Below are 19,657 nucleotides of genomic sequence, written 5' to 3'. Positions count from 1 at the left end.
GAGCGGGAGAGAGAGAAAGAGGGGGGCAAAGAGGGGGAGAGAGAGGTGGAGAGAGAGAATCCCAAGCAGGCTCCACACTGTCAGCACAGAGCCCCATGAGGGGCTTGAACTCACGAACCGTGAGATCCTGACGGAGTCGAAATCAGAGGCTTGACTGACTGAGCCCCCTCAGGCACCCCTCTCTGCTTTTTCGGTTGTAACGTTAAATGTAGATCCGTAAGAGCTGCCTTATTGATTTGTTGTTTGTGTCTTTTATATTTCAACGTTTTGTCCACTCACCCTGTCTCAGCGGACAGCGGTAGGTCAAAGTCTTCTATTGTTGGTATGTGTCTGTGGCACCTGCGGTTTCTGTTTTGCGTCGACGGGTCGCGTATCACTTAGTGCATAGGTTCGTGGCTATTACGGCTTTTATGGAGTGAAACCTGTCATTTTAAAAAATGGTTTCTGAGTAGAGCATATCATGTTTAGGAAGGCCTTGTCTGTCTGAAGATGGTAAGTGGTTCTCTCCTATGTTTTCTTGTAAGAAATTTATTTATTTATTATTATTATTTTTTAATGTTTTTATTTATTTTTGAGACAGAGAGAGACAGAGCACGAGCAGGGGAGGGGCAGAGAGAGAGGGAGACACAGAATCCGAAGCAGCTTCAGGCTCCGGGCTGTCAGCACAGAGCCCGACGTGGGGCTCGAACTCACAGACCGTGAGATCATGACCCGAGCTGAAGCCGGACGCTCAACCGACTGAGCCACCCAGGCGCCCCATCTTGTAATAATTTTATAATTTGTGTTTTATACTTGGATCTGCATAGCTTCAAGGTATTTTTGTGAGTGGCAGGAGCTGTGGGGGTGTAGGGTCTAATTTTATAGTCTTAAGTGGGTAGCAGATTGGTCTACCGTCATTTTTTAATGGTCTGTCTCTTTTCCAGTTACTGAAAATGTCACCTTCGTTTGAAACCAGCATCACGTATGCACGATATTCTGGACACTTCAGTTCTGTTAACTCCTGTCTATTCTGTGCCAAGACCAGACTTGTAATAATTATATTTTTATATGTATTGATATGGGTTCTTTTAAAAGAGATGCCCTCGCTAGTGTACAAAATTGATCTTCCAAAAGTGACTGTATCCACATACTCTACTCCATCGTGCCCCATGCTCTTGTCCACATGGCAGTGACTTTCTTCCATCGAGAGGAAGAATGGTCGTGTTTCCTCTAGTTGAATCTGAATGGGCATCTGACTGGCAGGAGGCACACTGTGACTTTTCTTTAAATATATATTTTAAAAAATTTTTATTTTGAGAGAGAGATAGCAAGCGGGGGAGGGGCAGAGAGACAGACAGACAGACAGAGAGACAGAACCCCAAGCCGTTTCTGTGCTGCCAGCGCACAGCCCGATGCGGGGCTCAAACTCAGGAGCTGTGAGATCATGATCTGAGCCAAAGTCGAGAATCGGATGCTTAATTGATTGAGCCACCCGGATACCCCGACACTGACACAGGAGAGGGGCAGAGAACGAGGGAGAGAGAATCCCAAGCAGGCTCTGCCAGATACAGGGCTCAAACCCACGAAACCGCGAGATCATGACTTGAGCTGAAACCAAGAGTTGGACGCTCAACTGACTGAGCTCCCCAGGTGCTCCCCCAGCCACCATTCCATGAGGAAGTCAGGTGTCCCCGCGGGAAGGCCACCTGGGGGTGTGCAGCGTCAGTCCCGGCACTCCCGGCAATGATCGCCTTCTTGTTGCCTCGTCCGCAGCCTGCAGGCGCCACAGCGGGGGCAGAGGAGCTGGGTGCCCGTGCTGTGTAGACTGTAGATGTGTGAGCGGAGAGAGGGGACGGGTCGCCTTGTAGCAGTTTGTCACAAAGCCACGCGGAACAGGAGGAGAGGTCGAAAAGAGAAAAGGAAAGAGCAGAGGAGTTTGGTTAGGATCGCCTTGAGTAAGTTCGGGTTGATTTGGGAAGAATTTTAGTAATCGCAGAGCTTCCCATCTGGGAATGTGGTTTTATTCTCCATCGTCTCTGCCCTTTTTTTATGCCCTCAGTCATGTGTTCTAATGTTTTCCCTAAGTCTTGCATTTTTATTGCTAAAGTTTTCGTAGACATTATGAATGAGGGTTTTTTTTTCCCTCTTAAAATTACATTTCCTAGTAGGGAGCCCGTGTTTTGCATTAGTTTTATTATCCGTTAAGGAAAGTTTTCTGGAGCAAGTTGACCATAATTGGAATTTTAGAGTGAAGAGAGAAACTCCCGTGTTGTTGTAGCAGTCACTTTCCGGTTCGTGGTGCAGACCCTGGGCACCCCTCCTTCCTGCCACTGTGCACCTGCACCTGCCTGCTGGTCCCTGCTGTCCCTGCCGTCCTCCAGGCTGGCTGTTACTGGTTTTGCCTTATACCCTCACATTGTAGAGATTAGTCTCTCTTGGCCCGCGGTTACCACTTCTGGCGCCTGCCCCCCTTTCTGGCGCACAGGGGAGAGTCCTTCCAGTTTCTGCAGATCTGAGCAAGTCTTGATTTTGCAGAATATTTTACTGGATGTACAATTCTGCTCTGACAGCCCGCTGCGTTTTGGTTTACATTGTGACCCATGAGGAGTCTTTGCCACTTTCACATAAACTTTTCTTTTTTTTTCTCCTTTCTGCAGTTTAAGATTTTTTTTTTCTCTTCACGGGTGTTAAACCTTGTGTGATATGCCCTGGTGTGCTTTTCTTCATGTTTCTTGTGCGTGGATTTTTTTTAGGTTTTGTGGGTCTGTAATTTTAATTTAAATTTGGAACATTTCTGGTCGTTATTTTAGTTACTTGTTCTGTTCCCGCCTCTCCTCTCCTCTGGGGACCCCAGTCACTCACATATTAGCCCCTGGAAGCCCTGCTGCTCAGGGACACTGTGCTGATGGCTTTGCAGCCTTTCTCTTTGTCTCATTTGGATGGTTTCTGCTTCTGTGTGTTCAAGTTAACTAATTGTTCGGTGTGTGGCATCTAATCTGCTCGTAACCCCCCACTCAGGGTATTTTGCAGTTCAGACGCCGTGATTTTCATCTCTGAAGATCCTCAGGGGTCTTTGCCTTTTTTAACAATTATCTTCCATGTTAAGCGGAGGCTTAACATCAGTTTTTTCTTTGCTTTCTTGAACACACCGGATATGGCCGCAGTAAGGATTCTCATGGTTTTGTCTGCTAATTCTCTTATGTGTGTCATTGCCACATCCATTCTGTTGGTTGATGTTTCTACTTGCTATGGATCGTATATTCTTACTTCTTTGCCTGCTTGGCAGTTTTTTATGGGATTCCAGACATCGTGAGTCTTTTATTTTTGGAATTCTAGACATTTTCTTCAGTTTTGTGTAATTAAGTTACTTCAGATCCTTTTAGCTATTGCTTTCATGATTTGGGGGTCTGAAACAGAGGTCAGCCTAATACTAATTCCTCCTTCCTTCCTCAGTTGTCCTCCCAATGCCCTGTGGTTTCGGAGGTTTCCAGCGTAGTCTGTGGGAGTAGGCCCTGATCCCAGGCCCTGTGGGTGTTGGGTCCCGTCTGGATGGGTCTCTCCTGGCTTTGGGTAGTCTGTACGCTCCTCTGCTGGTCAGCCCCCTCTGAGCGCTCACTCCAGGGGCCCCCTGACCTCTGACCTGTGACATCTCGGCCTTTGCGTCCGGGGCCCTGTGTTCTGTCTGCGCCGCGGGGGGCGCCCGGGAGCTCCAAGCGCTCGGCTGGCCACCTGCACGGCTCGCCCCCCGTGTCTCCCTCTCTGTTTTGGTTGTTTCCGGTGGTTGGGTCGGTCTGCCCCCTGCCACTTCACCGTGTTTGGAGGCAGCTGTCCTGCTTATCGGTTGAGGTCCGTCTGCACCCGTTGACTTCGAATTGGGGAGTGTAATCTGTTACTGTTAGTGTCACTTTGAGTGCTCACATTGTCCCAGATTTGGCTTCTGTGACCTTTTGACATGTCCCTGTTCTCGGAGCTCTCCCTAACACAAGACGTGCCAAGGTCAGCTCGTCCTTTCCCTGCCTGAGCCCCGGGGTCAGCCGCTTCTCCAGGGGGCGCTGGTTCCTTCTGGTGGGAAGTGGTATTTAGAGACGAAGCCTGGGCTAGACGTGCCCTTTGCTCTGGAGCACGTACGTGTGCACAGGCGTGTCCCCCCCCACACACGTGTACACACACACGTTCCGATTGCAGTCCCGGTGCCTTGCCTTTCCACGTTTGCGACTTCCTTCTCCGAGCAGCCAGGCGCTCCTCGTCCTGCGTATGTGTGCTTACTCGAATGATCGCTGTCACTGAGCATTCTCTCACTGCTGTCCTGCTCCTCTCCCCCCACAGGTGCCCTCTCCCTGCCCTGGGGCTGACGCTCCCCACAGGACCACTTCCCTCCTCACCTCAGCTGACCCACAACACCCAGATAGGGTCACCCCAACAGGGAGGCCCTCTTTGCCGTCCGGGCCCCTGACACCTCAGCCAGCCCCCAAGCCTTCATCGCCTCTCTTGGGGTGTCACATCTTGCACTCTGATACCCTTCTTGCCCTGCATGGCTCTGGTTCCCCGGGTGGGGGCCACCCTGCACCCTCCCTGCCAGTGGCTTCTTCTTCCTGTATTGGCTTTGCTTTCTGGAGACACCCTTCACCTCATTGGCTCAGCCTGGGCTCTTCTGAACGGTCACCGGGTCTTTTTAGTAATGTGCGGGGTTTGCTCACTGTTGGAAGCCACGGCCCAGATTATCCACTGCTCACCTCCCCCAGAACTTCGGGGGACTCCGCCCTGCCTGTTGCTCTGCGAGGTCTCTGTCCCAAGCACAGTGTCCCGAGAGGGGATGCTGGTGTCCCCTCAGGGGGTGTGGCAGCCCCTCCCTGGTTGGTAGACCTGGGAGCCAAGGCTGGGCTGGGCAGAGGGTGCCTGGTCCCAGCCCTGTGGCGGCGGCCTATTTCAAAGCGGTCGGGGTGTCTGTGGCCTTTGGTTTCACTCTGCAGGCGTGATGCGCTTAGGCCCCTGGCCTGGCAGAGCACCAGCAGCGTGGAGTGGGAGCATCCAGTCCGGGAGCTGCCCTTCTGTGGAGGCTGTGGCGTAGGAGCGCCTTCCAGGGCACGTGGAGTCTCAGAAAACCAGTCTTTGCGGGATGGCTTTCCTGTTAATTTTTCAGCAAAAGATCTTTCCAGATTGTATTTGTATGTGATGTAAACTGAGGATACGGAGGTCTTAAAAATCAGACTAAAAATTACAAGTACTGACTTCTGGAACTTTTCACTTACTGATTAAACCAAAGGAGGGGCTGGGTGCAGAATTTGAGGTTTCTCGTTCATGGATTGTTCCCTTTAGCATGTTCAAGAGAGACTAAAAAATCCAGAGAAAGTGTGGACAGGATAACAAAGAATCTTTCTATTAAAAAGGGGGAAAATCTATGTATGTATAAATAGTAGCTAAAAATGACAGTTTGTCCGATTTGGAAGTGAAGCATGTTGGTTTTAGATTTTTCACTCTGAATTTGCCAAGTGGATTTATGGAGCATAAGGGCAATTATAGACCATTGCTGACAGCAAGTAAACTTTTGGTGTGTCCTCCTGTCTGTGGAGGGGCTGAGGCGGGCCCCTGGGCTTTCTGTGCAGGCCGGCGTGTGCATCTCTGAGTCCGGCAGTGTTGACTTTTTAGGAGCGGGACGGCTCCCCTGTTGGTCCTCGTGAATTGGAATGGCTTTCAGGAAGCCCTGGGTTGTCCTTTTCCCCTGGGTTTGCAGCTGAGGCTGCCTCGCCCCCATGTGGCCTGCAAGTGGCATTGGCTTTCGAGGGGTTCTGGGCGCCGGCAGAGGGCTGAGGGGCTGCGGAGGAGGCGCCCGGAGGCGGCCCGGGCATCCTGCTTCCTGCAGGTGCGTGGCTTCCGGCCTGCAGGTCCCGAGCCAGGTGGTGGAGGGGGGGCGCTTAGTCCCATTGACACGGCACTTGCCAGGATGGGACTAATCACGTAGTTGGTGGGCACGGGGCCTTTGGCATAGCAGACCTGAGTTGTTTTTTTTTTTATTATTATTATTTTTTTAATGTTTGTTTATTTTTGAGACAGAGCATGAGCAGGGGAGGGGCAGAGAGAGAGGGAGACACAGAAGCTGAAGCAGGCTCCAGGCCCCGAGCTGTCAGCACAGAGCCCGACGCGGGGCTCGAACTCACGGACCGTGAGATCATGACCTGAGCCGAAGTCGGACGCTTAACTGACTGAGCCACCCAGGCGCCCCAGACCTGAGTTTTAAAGTCCCAACTTACCCAGTGGACTGTGTTGCCTTGGGCAGCTTACTAGGCTCTCTCTCGGTCTCCTCTGTGACATTGGAACCATCTTCCCTCGGCGTCCCTGGGCCTGCCCAGAGCACCCACAGGCGCCAGGCTCTGCGTGGAGGGCCCCATCGCGAAGCTGTAAAGCGCGGTGGCCGATGTATTCTCTGTTAGTACACACATGTTGCTGTTAAATTAAAGGGCGTTGATTAACTTTCCTTCACAGTGACTTATTTATTTTTAGGATACTGAAGTGTATAAAGCTACGGTAAAAGACGACCTTACCAAGTGGCAGAATGTTCTGAAAGCTCATAGCTCTGTGGACTGGCTCATAGTGGTAGTTGAAAATGATGCCAAGAAAAAAAACAAAACCAACATCCTTCCCCGAACTTCTATTGTGGACAAAATAAGAAATGATTTTTGTAATAAACAGAGTGACAGGTAAGTGGATCTTTAATTTTACCTCATTGGCAGACCCCCGGACGATAGAGATGGCTGGTTTCTGCGTGGGGAGACTCCCTCAGCGAGTGCGCGGGGTGCCTGACACGTCAGCACGTGGGGGTGCTGCACACCGGGTCCCCGCTCATGGAGCTCCTGGTCTGCTGGGTGAAACACGGGCCGCTGTAACCCCCGGCGTGCTGCCCGGTGACCGCGGCGGGAGAGACCGCACAGCGGCTTCCCTTTGAGGATCCGTAGCACGTGTTGGTGTGGCCAGGGCTTGGGGACTCCTTGTGTCCTTGTGTACGGGAGGGTCCCTTAAGCCTGTGCTGCGTGTGTTTACCTTCACACCTGTTCGGAGTTCCTAAGAACCAAAATTCTGAAATGCCGACTGTATCTTTAGAATCTTCGAAAGCGAACCACGAAACCGCGGCGGCTGCTGTGTCGCGTGGACTCCCTTTCCCCGTGCTCGGCTCTGTCTGGCCCAGTTCTGGCTGCTGGGTGTCACTTCCCTCTCGGCGGTGCCACGGCCCCGCCGGGCAGGCTGGCGGACTTCCTGGTGCCTGCTCGACGGTGTGGTCTCACGGACGGGCGGGCGTTGCTTTGCGCCCGCGTCGCCACACCTGTGGTCGCCCCGGTGGCAGGTGCTCAGGGTGGAGCAGGGGGCCGGGCGGAAACCCCAGGCCCGTGGCCGGAGTACCGACCGACACTGCCACGCGCTCTTAGAATTCCGTGACCGCGTCCAGTGTCAGGGCCCCCCGGTGGATCGACGGTCCTTCAGGGGAAGGAGCCTCTGTGGGCGTCCTTTTTATGTTCCACACAGTTGTGGGCGCTGAGTGATGTTCAGACTTGTTTTGCTTATAGTTTGAGATAAACGTTAGATTGTCGAGCTCCCGGTTTCTCTTAGAGAAATTTTGGGCCATCTGGACTTGGGGGATTTTTTCCTACGGTCTGTTATTCCTGAGTTAGTTGTCCCAAAGGAATCGGCTTAGCATGTCAGCAAGACCCCAGAACTGAGGATCCTTCCCCTGTGTGGTTCGGCTGTGCCGGCTCACTTGCTCTGGAAAGGGGAGCCCGCTGCCGGGAGGCTGGCAGGGAGCCCAGCTCTGGGCCCCGTGGGGGGGAGGGACGGGAAAGGGGGGGTGGGGCAGCGGAGCGGAGGGGCTCACCGACGGCCAGGCCACACGGCCTTCCGGTCATGTTTCTTTGGGATTTTATTAAGAACATAAATTGGTAGTAATGGGGCAGATTGGTCTAAGCCTGTGAGATGTTCGAATTCTATAATTTTTTCAAAGTGCCTATTGACTCCTTTTAAGGCTATGGTGTAATTTTGTCTAATTGCTTAAAGGACGTTCCTGCTGAGCCCACTGAAACCTAACTTGTCTTTAGTGACTAATTCTTTGTACATAAAATTCAACTTCCTGAGATTTTCAGCATTTCTCAGTATATAAACATGCCTTCTAACGTTTTGATTTTCATTAATTTGCAAGCTACCTTCAACAAATCTGTTCTTTATTATTTTTTCAGTGAAGAGCTGGGTCCATACCTTCGAATTTGGAAATATCTGTATTGACAGTTGTTTTATTAGCCTGTTTGACTTCTGGCCTTTGGAAACATTGGCCCACCTGGCCCTGCGGTGGCTTTCTGTTTTCTTTAACTTTAATCTTGTACATAATTTCTGATTATAAACACTGCACGTTCATTGTAGGATTATTAGAAGAAGGTAATGAGCAAAACGAAAATTGATCTTAACTCTTGGTGTTTGGTATGTGTGTTTCAACTTTTCCTCTCTACGCACGTTAGACACGGGTAGTGTGTGCGTGTGTGTGTGCGCGTGATACACCACGCATTACATTTTGTGTTTGCTTTTTCCGCCTGATGCGTTGTAAAAATGTTCCCGTGAACAGTAAATGTATTTCTCCACCATTATCGTCAGTGAGCACGTAACACTCCATAGGAGAGATGGTACTGGAAGCTGTTCACCCAGCCCTCTACCGGACAGACGCGTTACCGCCTGTTATAAACAGCACCGTAACCATCTTTTGAGCTCGGGTGTTGTGTACGTCCTTAGTTATCTCCTTAGGATAAATCCCTAAAATGAAAATTGCTTGGCCAAACGATCTGTGCATTTTTCAGGCTTTTGGTAAGTATTTCCGGCGTTTGGTAAAGGGTCAGAGGGCTGCCCCGTTAGCTGTGTTCACAGCAGCCCCGGTGGCTGGTGGAGGCCCGGGCCTCCGGCTCCCTGCCGCCCTGGGCACCGGCCGCCAGCACACGCCGAGGAGCCCTTCTCCACGCTGGCGCCCGCCGGTCTGGTGAGCTGTTCTGGGCTGTCTCTCTTGAGTTAACCGCCTGGGCTTAACGCGAACTTCTGAAGCACAGTTCTTTTTTGTTAGAAAAAGAAAATCTAGAAACTGTGCAAGTTGAAGGCACAATAAGAGAGAGAACGTAATGAACGTTTTGTCTGGTTGGTCAGCACCGGCTCACGGAAGACGAGGACCATCCGGGCGGTCGGCGTTTGCCGGCAGTTTCCTTCCCCATCCACCCTGTGGCTTTAGGGGACAGTCCTGTGTCCGGTCAGGGGTACGTGTCGATGATGACCCAGGCTGGAGGATGCCTTGAGGATACATGGCCGAACCGATAGACTCTCGCAGCTCACGCAGGGCATAAAACACGTCGGTCCTTCGGGGCTGTAGGAATGAGCTGGCGGGACGCCTTGTCTTTCGTGGTAACAGGCCCGTGGGGTGGAGTGACTGGAATGACCAGCTACTGATTCTTAAATTTTCTTCCTCGTACTGATGGCTCACCTGATGGATCATCTAGGCCGTGGGCTTCGCGTTTTGGTCCGCTGGTTTGTGATGCCAGAGATTCAGCCCTTCCTCCAAAGGCTGTGATGGCACACGGAGACTTAGAATCGGTCCGTTTTGCTACTTGCTAGGAAATAAGGCAACACATTCACCACGGAGAAATATTGAAGCTCACAGCATCACTATTTTAAAATCATTTCTGAGTTCATGTTTATTCATCTTCTTTCTAAATTTTTATCATAAAAGATAAAGAAGTCTATGTTTTCCAACCTGTTAGATGAACATACTGCCTTTTCCAAATCCATTGGAAACTTGTAATTCCGTGCCACGGATAGTCTTTTTAAAACAAAAAGTTTTTTTAATGTTTGTTTCTGATAGAGGCAGAGCACGAGTGGGGGAGGAGCAGAGAGCGAGGGAGACAGAGAATCTGAAGCAGCCTCCAGGCTCCGAGCTGTCAGCACAGAGCCCGACACGGGTCTCAGCCACAAATCGTGAGATCACGATCTGAACCGAAGTTGGATGCCTAACCGACTGAGTCCCCCCACTGGGTGCCCCCAGATAGTCTTTTTGTAGGGAAATTGTATCATAGCTACATGTTAAGCCATATTCTTTAAGCTTTTATTTACTGATTACTTCTAAACCCTGCTCTTGAGGAGCTCGCGGCCTAGGGCCCGGGGGAGAGACAGAGCTATGGAGAGGGAGCGTATACTGCGCGACACTCACCGCCGGGGTAGTGGGGTCACGGGGCAGCGGGGGAGAGGTTCCGGGAGGACGTGCGTCGGCCGAGCCGGATTCGGAAGGGTGAACGGGAATGTGCTGGATGAAGAGAGAGTAGAGCTCGAGACGTTGGGTGGGCTTGGCTAGGAATAGTGAGAAGGGCTGGGCAGCCGGACCGGGTCAGGCCGCAACGACCCTCGTGTGCCATGTCAGTAACTCTGAGTGCTGTCCTGTCAGTTACGGGGGACCAGTGACGTTTGTGAAGTGGGCAGTGCGAGTGAGGCTTGGGAGCTGATTGTGTGGGGATCACCTTCCCTTCCAGGGGGCCCTGGAGGCCGGATCTGAGACGACTCATCATACGCCCCCGCCTGCTGCCGTGGTTCTGCAGCACTCGCTGCTCCTGTGGTGTTAAACCAGTTCGCGATGAAACCTTCTCCTAATCTGGTTTCTCAGCATCTGCCTGGTGGTTGCCAGCGGTTCACGAAGGAAGGAAGCAGGGGCGGAAGCAGTTGGGCTGCGTGCTGTGCCCGGAGAGTGTTTTCCAGACCGTCCGTTCGTGTCTCTGCAGGTGTGTCGTGCTCTCCGACCCCTTGAAGGACTCTTCTCGAACTCAGGAATCCTGGAATGCCTTCCTGACCAAACTCAGGACCTCACTTCTTATGTCTTTTACCAAAAACTTGGGCAAGTTTGAGGACGACATGAGGACGTTGAGGGAGAAGAGGACGGAGCCAGGCTGGAGCTTCTGTGACTATTTCATGGTCCAGGTATGGGACTAAGTGTAGAACTAGACGCTTCCGTCTTCTCTTCCTTTATAAGTAAGGCAGGCTTTTTGTGGTCGCTCGTATCGGCATAGTTTTTAAAACCAAGAGACGATGTAGTAGCTAACAGATGTTTCCGTCTCTGGGCTCATGAAGCAGATCAGAGGTGGTCTCCTGGGTAGTTGTGCCGTCAGCTCTCCTGCTCAGCATCTAGCCGTTTTCTAGAGGGCCTTGTCCCTCAGAGTGATTTTGGTTTTGTTAGTATCTCGGGCCTTCTGGGGTATCCACCGTGGAAGTGTCTCAGGCAGAGGGGCCCTCGCCGTGGTGTTGATCCTGAGGACAAAGATGTCTACTGCCTGCATGGCACTGATTACATTAGGGCTCCCCGGGGACATTTATTTCATCTGTAGCTTTGATTTATTATTATTATTTTTTTTTTTTTTTAATTATTTTTTTTTTTCAACGTTTATTTATTTTTGGGACAGAGAGAGACAGAGCATGAATGGGGGAGGGACAGAGAGAGAGGGAGACACAGAATCGGAAACAGGCTCCAGGCTCTGAGCCATCAGCCCAGAGCCTGACGCGGGGCTCGAACTCACGGACCGTGAGATCGTGACCTGGCTGAAGTCGGACGCTTAACCGACTGTGCCACCCAGGCACCCCTATTATTATTTTTTTTAACGTTTATTTATTTTTGACGGACAGAGCATGAGCGGGGGAGGGGCAGGGAGAGAGGGAGACACAGAATCCAAAGCAGGCTCCAGGCTCTGAGCTGTGAGCACAGAGCCCGACGTGGGGCTCGAACTCATAAACCGTGAGACCATGGCCTGAGCCGAAGTCGGACGCTCAACCGACTGAGCCACCCAGGCGCCCCTGTAGTTTTGACTTATAATCTGGGGTTCTGATAAAGGCTAGTTTCCAGTGAACCTTTCTAACACTGCAAAGAGTGACAGGAACGTGGCCCTTAGGTTTCCTTATTCTTGTTCACCGTGTTGAGACAAAAAAATTTTCATATTTAAATTGCACTTGTGTGTTAATTACTGAAGAAATAATGCATTTTGAACAAATAAAAGACCAATTCTGATTAGAAATGTTGATGTTTATCTCTGACTCTATTGCTTATGTCTTAGTGGTATTTGGGTGATCGGGCGCGCATGAGGGAATCACGTGTGTTCATGTTCACGGGATGAGTGGCCTGTTACCGACCTTTCCGATGGCCTTGTCGCTTCGCCTTTCAAGTGTATCTACACTTGATTTCTAAGAGTTATAAACCCGGAGGGGGAGAATCTAGGTGGACCCAGTGGTGTCGGATTGGACTCTGAGATACCATTGTGAACCCACGGTGGGATGGATGGATGGATGGACGGACGGACGGACAGGTGGATGGATAGATCAGGAATATAGATCCGTGTGTGTGAGGGTCGTACATACGCTTGTATTTCCTCGCCCCGTCCTCTGACAGGGCCTGGAGAAAAGACGACTTCCCGGTAGCGGCAAACCCACTTAGTGCCAATAAGGTCTCAGATTCTAAATTCCGTTCTGAAAACGTGCCGGGGCTTCTGGGAGAAGTGGTTGATTCTCGGGCCGGTGTAGTCCTGCGGGGGCCTCGTGCTGTCAGCTTGGAGCCCGACTTGGGACTCGGACCCACGGCCATGAGATCATGACCTCAGCTGAAAACGAGAGTCGGCGGCTCCACGGACTGACCCCCTGGGCGCCCCCTGCCTGAGCGTCACTCTTGGTGCCGCAGGCTTTTCTCCGTTGTAATCTTTACTGGCTACACGTTGTTTCAAAAAGTCGACTGACACGTTTGCTTCTTTAAAAACTTTTGTTTGGATCACCAGGAGGAACTGGCCTTTGTGTTTGAGATGCTGCAGCAGTTCGAAGATGCCCTCGTACAGTATGATGAACTGGACGCCCTGTTTTCTCAGTACGTCGTCAACTTTGGTGCTGGGGGTGAGTAGTGAACTTGTGGAAGCAGACCCGGGTCTCAGCATAGTTTTCCTCACTTTTAAGTAGCCTGCAGGCTGCCATTATTTAGCCATGATTTGTTCCCCCAATAATTAAATCACCGTTGGTTGCTTTATGCAAATTACATAGGATGTATTGTTGTGGTTCTAACAGGAAGTGAGATGAGAATTGAGAATTGGTTGTTTTCATTGTTAGAAGAGTCTTGAATAAAAGCATTTGAGAAGAAGGTATTTTTGCTAGGTATAGAGAGTCATCTCTACAACTTACAGCTGCCTAGGTATGCTTCCGATGCTGTGCCTCCGTGCTAGCCTAAGAGTGGGCCTCCTGTACCGTGTTGACAAGTTGTCTTTGTGATATTTGGGTGCTCGTTGCAGCGTTTTAAACGACACCACCGTAATGAGCGTTCACCGCTCTTTTAACATTTTAAAGTCTTGAATTATTTTGGAAGTACAAAATTAGCACAGCGAGACCGTGTACAGAGAAAAACGTTGATCGTTCTCACTGTTTTTTGGTTGATAACTTGCTTTGCTGGAAATGGCATCATATCACGTGGACGTTTGTCCGTAGCTTGTCGTGCTTGGTGACAGCCCTCTGCGGGCATCGTCCCAAGTTAGCACATGAGGTTTTGAGCTGTTACTGTCACCAGCTGCATCATGCCGTGCAGTGTTTATCTGACCGTCCCTCGGTGTGGGACATCTGGGTTGTCCCCAGTCCCGCCGCCACAAACAGTGTGGTGCCAGACATCTTTGTCGGGTGTCCTGAGAGAACCCTGATACGGTGTGTGACGAAAGGAGTGATTTCAGGGAACCGCGGTGTCTGCTAGAAAACCTGTAGGACGATGAGGTACCGGGACAGCCCGCTGAAGCCCCGGGCACTGGCTTTCTTCTAGAAACGATGAACGCCACCCATTGGTTCTCTCTCAAACCCAAGTTTGGGAGGTTCAGGTTTGGATCTCTTACTTTGCTGAAACACAAATGTAAGCATAGACAGAGCAAAATATTTACTAATTAAATTAAAAAATTTTGAGAAGAGGTAAAATTACATTTTATGTATCCATATCGTACGTGTTTAAATATCTTACGTATCTCTTTCAGCATATTTCACATAATTTCTTTGCCCTCTTAGTTTTAAAGTAAATCTGGGACCAATTAAAATCCGAAAGTAAGCCTGGACCAAGTTGTGCAGCTCAATGATAAGACTGTTCATTTTTGTTCATTGATTTAGTGGATGCTTTTTGAGAGCTGTGTATGTACCAGGTGCTGTTCTGAACGTAATAGGGAACAAAACAAAACCCCTTCCTTCATGGGGTTGACGAAGGGGAAGCATAAATAACTTACGGTGGGAAAATAAATAGCTTGAAGTCAGACAGTGTGATAATGAGAATAAATAACTTGACGTCAGGCAGTGTAATGAGCGCGGGCCGCAGGAGGGGTTGTGGGTGAAGGGGCAGAGTGTGACGCTAGGCGCTGGGTGATCTCGGACAGTGTGGTCCTGGAGGCCGTCTGAGGAGGCGGCACCGGCACAGAGGCCCGAGTGGAATGTGAGAGGCAGCCAGGCGAACGCTAGGCAGGGGGCCGGCCGAGGGGCCCGCTGGTGGAGGCTCCCGGGGGGGTGGGTGGGCACCTCCCTGAGTGTGCACTTAGACAGCTCTCTATAAATCCCGGTCAGTGAAGGATGCTGTTGTAAGTTGGCACTCGAGATGTTTACTAACGTCAGCGTGCCAATACGGAGTCATACCCGGTGGGAACATAGCCTGAAGAAATGGCTCTCTTTTGGAGTGAGTGAATAGATTCAATTTTTGCCATATGGATCGAATGACTAGTTATCATGGGCTCTTATGCTTACTTTAAGACCGTGTTTGAGTCTGGCGCTGTCCGTTAGAATTGGGGAGCCTCGTTGCAAGGTTTTGACAGGCAAGAATTTTTACCTTCTGCCCCCCACTACTACTCCTTCTTTGTGCCTCCTGTCCTTCCTCTAGGAGCGTGATTTAGGTAGCTGACGCGGTTGAGTTAGAGACAGGCGTGAGGCTTAAGGACGGGTGAAAATGGGTGAGGGAGACCCAACAGACAGCACGGTCACGTGAACCGGCTGCTCTCGGCGCCCGGGCAGAGGGGAGCCGGCACAGCGTGCCCCAGCCCAGGCCTCGAGCCTTCTCCCGGAGCTGGCCGAGCGTGGAGCCTGGGCCTCCCTGACCCCGAGCCCGGCGGTCTCCCGTTGCCTCCCGACCTGCTCGTGACCCCCTGGGCGCGGGACGCCGGTGTGCCTCGTGGCCCGGGCGCGCTGCCTTGCGCCTGTCCTCAGTTGCCGCGTACCGGGCGGGCCGCGGGCCGTCACTACCCGGTCCGCACGTCTCTAGACCGGCTCCGTGCCAACGCTGAGGGGGCGGACCGGTGGTGAGGGGGCGACCGGTTGTTTAGCTGCCCGTGGGTACCCGGGGTCCCGCAGCCCCGAGCGAGAACCTCGGCGAGGTGAAGTAACGTGCCGTCAGCGCCTTTCATGATGTGTGTCTGTTTAGATGGTGCCAACTGGCTGACTTTTTTCTGCCAGCCGGTGAAGAGCTGGAACGGACTGATCCTCCGAAAGCCCATAGACATGGAGAAGCGGGAGTTGATACAGAGGCAGGAAGCCACCCTGTTGGACCTGCGCAGTTACCTGTTCTCTCGCCAGTGCACCCTGCTCCTCTTCCTGCAGAGGCCGTGGGAGGTGGCCCAGCGCGCCCTGGAGCTGCTGCACGGCTGCGTGCAGGAGCTGAAGCTCCTGGAGGTGAGTCCCCCGTGCCCCGTTTCCCCGCTGCTCCGTTGTTCAGACGCGGAACTCCGAGCCCCGACACCAGGCGTCGGACCGTCGGTGCCTGACGGAAGAGTTCTCTTTGTTTCTGAACGTTCTTAATTTGTAGCGTACCGTTTGGTCCCCTTTACGTGGATTAACCGCTCAAAAGTGTCATTTCCGCTCTCAACGCGGTGGAGTTCGTGTGGCCCGAAGCAAGGTGTTTCTTCATACAAGCTTTTCAGGTGCCTTTGGCTTATTCTGGGGGTCAGGGCCGGGGGGCGGAGGGGGCGGGCTGGTCTTCCCTGAGAAGGAGAGCTCACCTGGCGGGCACGCAGCGTTAGGTTTTGTAGGTGGACCTTCGTCTTACTGCAGAACCGTCTTTTTGTCTTGCTTGTGAACACACGGGTAGCACCGTGAGGGACGCACACCGGCCGTGCCACGTGCATTAGCAGCACGGAGTCTTGGCCGGGTACGTCGTGAGCGCGTGTGCGCACGTGCGGGTGAGTGGGGGAGACCAGGCAGTGAGGCTCGACGCTGTGCGTCGCTGGTGAGGCGTTTGCCTTGAAGGATGGCCTCCCTCCGGGCCCGCTGCGCTCGCCCACGGCCCACGGCCCCCGGCCCCAGACACGTTGCAGTGAAGTAAAGGGAACTTTATCGACGGTCTCGTGGGGGGTGGGGGGGGTCCTCACCTTTTTTGTTTCTTTACCCGGAAAAAGGCACACATGCACATATAGAATCTTGCACACAATTTCAGAGGATTCGTAGACACCCCCACCCACCCCACCCCACCCCATTCCCCGGTTAAGAACTAAGTGAGTGTTCGAACTGCATCTTACAAATGAGGAGAGTGGGCCTGGAAATGGTTAGACTTACCCAGTAACACAGCGAGTCTCAGCATCAGACCCTCCACGCCAGACTCGCGTTCTTTCTGTCACACCCCTGCCAGCGTGTCGAGGGCCGCAGTTGTAAGAGGTCCTGGCGTATAATTGTACTGCATGAGCCGAACCACGGTGGAGTGTCTTTCATTATACGGTGACTTGGATCCTGCGTATCCTAGAATGCTAAGTAATAGCCTTAACACTTAGTTTGAATAATCTTAATTTAAACAATCTTTTTTTTACCCAAATGAAATTATTTTAGTTGATTTCTAAAGGAGAAATGCTTAGCCTAGCTGAGCCACAAACTCAGGAACGTAAGAATTTGTATCAAATTATTTTTCTTGCCTAGATACCTAATCGAGCAAATGAGGGAAATAGCATTTTCCACCTTGAAATGATACTCTTTTGGCTTCGTCTAACCACGTAGACTTGGGTGATCTGCTTTGGCCTCTCCGATCTGACCGTGCAGACCAGGGGGCCGTGAGGTGACCGTTCATTAATTGGACAGGGCTGTCTGTGTTCGTGTGCCTAGATACTTCACCTGATTCCGAGATTTTGTCACCTTAGCGGATGGGGGGGGAAAGCAGGGTGTGGGAGAGGCCACGCAGTTCACGCTCAGTACCGTCAAAGCGATGACCCCAGGAGGGTTATTAGGAAGCACTGTCTACGGTACAGGGCACGGGTGGGAAACCGCGGAGGGTGGTGCAGCCAGTCTCTAGTGCTGGTCCCCCGCCTGTCACAAACCGAAGGATTTAAGAATCTGTCCGAGAGGCTTTCTCTCGCCTTAGGAAATTGACCGGTCCCGGCACGGCAGCCAGTCTGGGGGTGGAGGAGACACTGGGAGAGTGGTGAGGGCTGCTGGCCCTGCAGGGAGGGAGCCGGGCCCCTGCGGCCCCGTCCTTACACCTTCTGGAAGCTGGAGGGCGGGAGAGCCTGCGGAAGCGTTAAGTACAGCTCCCCGGATCTGGGAGGCCTGCCCGGGGACACCAGCACAGGGTAGGCATGGGGGGACCATTTCCTCAGATGCCGGCTCCCAGGTATCTGGATCGTGGATCCCACCACGGATCCCTTCTTGTCCCGACGCACCAGATGGGGCCAGTGGGCTACACGGGGACGTGCGTGGTGGCCCGCTCTTCTGTGGCCCTGCCGCCCACCCCAGCTCATCTCCCGAGCGCCGTGATACTTCTGGCCGTGGCAGGGGTACGCGGAAATGGGGCACCCTTCCGGCTAGAAAGAGGCGCGTGAGCAGCAGGTGGCATGGGCTGTGTCCGGAGCCGCTCCTGGCTCGGGGTCGGCAAGTCAGCCGGAAGCGGTAGGATTCTGCAGGCTCTCGTCCTCCCCGTGCAGGTGCCCCGAGGGCTCGGCACCTGCTTGGTGTCGTGTTGTGCACTTCACAGCCCTTGCGGTCACGTTTCCGCTCCCTTCTTTCCTGAGTCAAGTGGTCTTCGTCGTCGACCGTTCCTCCGGGGGAGGCCCCCCCGCTTTCAGTCACGTTGACTGCATCGCACCTCTCCGGTTCTGCCGCGTCCTGCTTGCTGTGCGTGGACCACAGCTGGATTCGGGGCGGGGACACACACCCCACTGTCCGCGTTCCCTTTCTCCACGCCAGCGACCCACCTTCTCGTTCCCTCTTCTCCGCGTGCCGGGCCGTCCCTCGGCGTCCCCGCCGCACGGGGGCCACGGGCAGCAGCCGGGCCCTGGAAGTGTGGCCTGCCGGTTGAACCGCGCGGGGCCCAGAGCTGCCGACCTCCTTTGTCGACTCCGCTCGCCCCACGGCCGAGCCTGCGCGGTCCTCACGCGACACCCGCTCTCGCGTGGGGTCAGCCGTTCGCTTGTAGCTGTCCGCTGGGAGCTTCCCTCCGCCCCCTGTCCCGTCCCGGCAGTTTGGCCGTAATCTCGTCATCAGGTGTCCTTGTGAGGGTCGGCTTTGGGGAAGACAGTCTAGCACAGGCTGGGAGGTGGGGCTCCGGAGCCAGACTGTCTGTGCCTGGACCCCACCTGCCCCTCCCCGCCGGGGACCTTGACTCACTCACCCCTCAGGGCTCCCCTCTTCCGTCTGTGAGGTGGAGGCAGGCCCGTAGCCGCCATTCGGGTGGTGAGGCCTCAAGAGGCGGCGCGCATCCAGGGGGCAGAGCCGCAGCGCCTGCGTGTGGCCGCCCTTCGGACACGACTTGTCATCTCAGCCTCTCTGGAGGTTGGTTTTGGCCGAGGGAGAACACTGGTAGGTCCCGAGTAACAGTTTCTCCGTTGGCACTTACCGAGAAAAGTTTACTCTTAGGATTTAAGTTTTTGTAGAGACTTTCAAAATCCCAAAGACCCCAAATCAGTTACGTTTTCTGTACGTGTAATTCTACTCTAAAAAATAGACTCCGTTCCCGGCGTCTGGGATAGCTTTTTGGTGGGGTGTTTCTCGCATCCGTGTCAGTGGCCAGTGCGGAGCTGTGGCTCTGACCCCCGCCGGGGGGGCTTGCGACGGTGCCGTGTGCGGACGGAGAGGCCGGCGACCCGGCCAGCTTGCAGGCTGGGCCCGTGCGCGGCTCTTTTGGGGTCAGGCCGCTTTTGTGAAGTCTGTTAAGCCTGAGTGTTACACAGCCTGTGTGTGCATTTCCAATTACGACATTTCTTTAGCAGAAGACGCTGGTACGTTTGCCTTTGTGATTTGTAAAACGTGTCCTCGTAACAACCGCCTGGTTGATTTTAGCCATTGACGTAAAGTATCTTCTTTGAGAGTCGGAGGCCGTGCGGTGGCCAGATGCCGTGGGAGCAAGCCCCCACCTCTGTCATGGGGCCTGGCGTCCCACATCACGGGTGCCGGTGAAGAGCCTGGGCCAGCTCTCGTTCAAAATGCGTACGGCTGGGGATTGGGCCTGCCCTGTGAGCCCTGAGGGATCGAGAGGGAACATCCCTAAAGTATGCCAGTGCTGCGCGAGTTCAGATGACGCTTTCACAGGGTTTCTCTTTTTTTTGGACAACATTCAAAAAGATTTTCTCTCCGTTTACCAAAAGTTGAATATATTCTCTATGTAAATTTGGAAGGTAAAGATAAACATACAGAAGAAAATGTCACTGCGTGTCCTGACGGCAGGAGGTTT

At 52.9% G+C, this 19,657-nt stretch overlaps 1 protein-coding gene across 3 annotated transcripts in view; it reads left to right on the top strand.

Annotated features, from left to right (window-relative positions):
• Nucleotides 1-19,657, top strand: part of TRAPPC10 (trafficking protein particle complex subunit 10) — an 87,628-nt gene that overhangs the window by 27,408 nt on the left and 40,563 nt on the right. For 2 of the 3 annotated variants that reach the window (XM_049627737.1, XM_049627736.1), the window contains exons 4-7: nucleotides 6,478-6,674; nucleotides 10,761-10,956; nucleotides 12,792-12,903; nucleotides 15,434-15,681. In XM_049627737.1, the coding sequence (XP_049483694.1) occupies nucleotides 6,478-6,674; nucleotides 10,761-10,956; nucleotides 12,792-12,903; nucleotides 15,434-15,681 (753 nt within the window). Of the gene's footprint in view, nucleotides 1-6,477; nucleotides 6,675-10,760; nucleotides 10,957-12,791; nucleotides 12,904-15,433; nucleotides 15,682-19,657 lie in introns of those variants that run through there. The other variant, XM_049627738.1, reaches the window with a different exon arrangement.

This window comes from Panthera uncia, chromosome C2 (assembly GCF_023721935.1).
Source record: "Panthera uncia isolate 11264 chromosome C2, Puncia_PCG_1.0, whole genome shotgun sequence".
Classification (NCBI taxonomy): Eukaryota; Metazoa; Chordata; class Mammalia; order Carnivora; family Felidae; genus Panthera; species Panthera uncia.
Note: the sequence above shows the minus strand (reverse complement) of the source record. Positions and strands in the feature narration are given on the sequence as shown.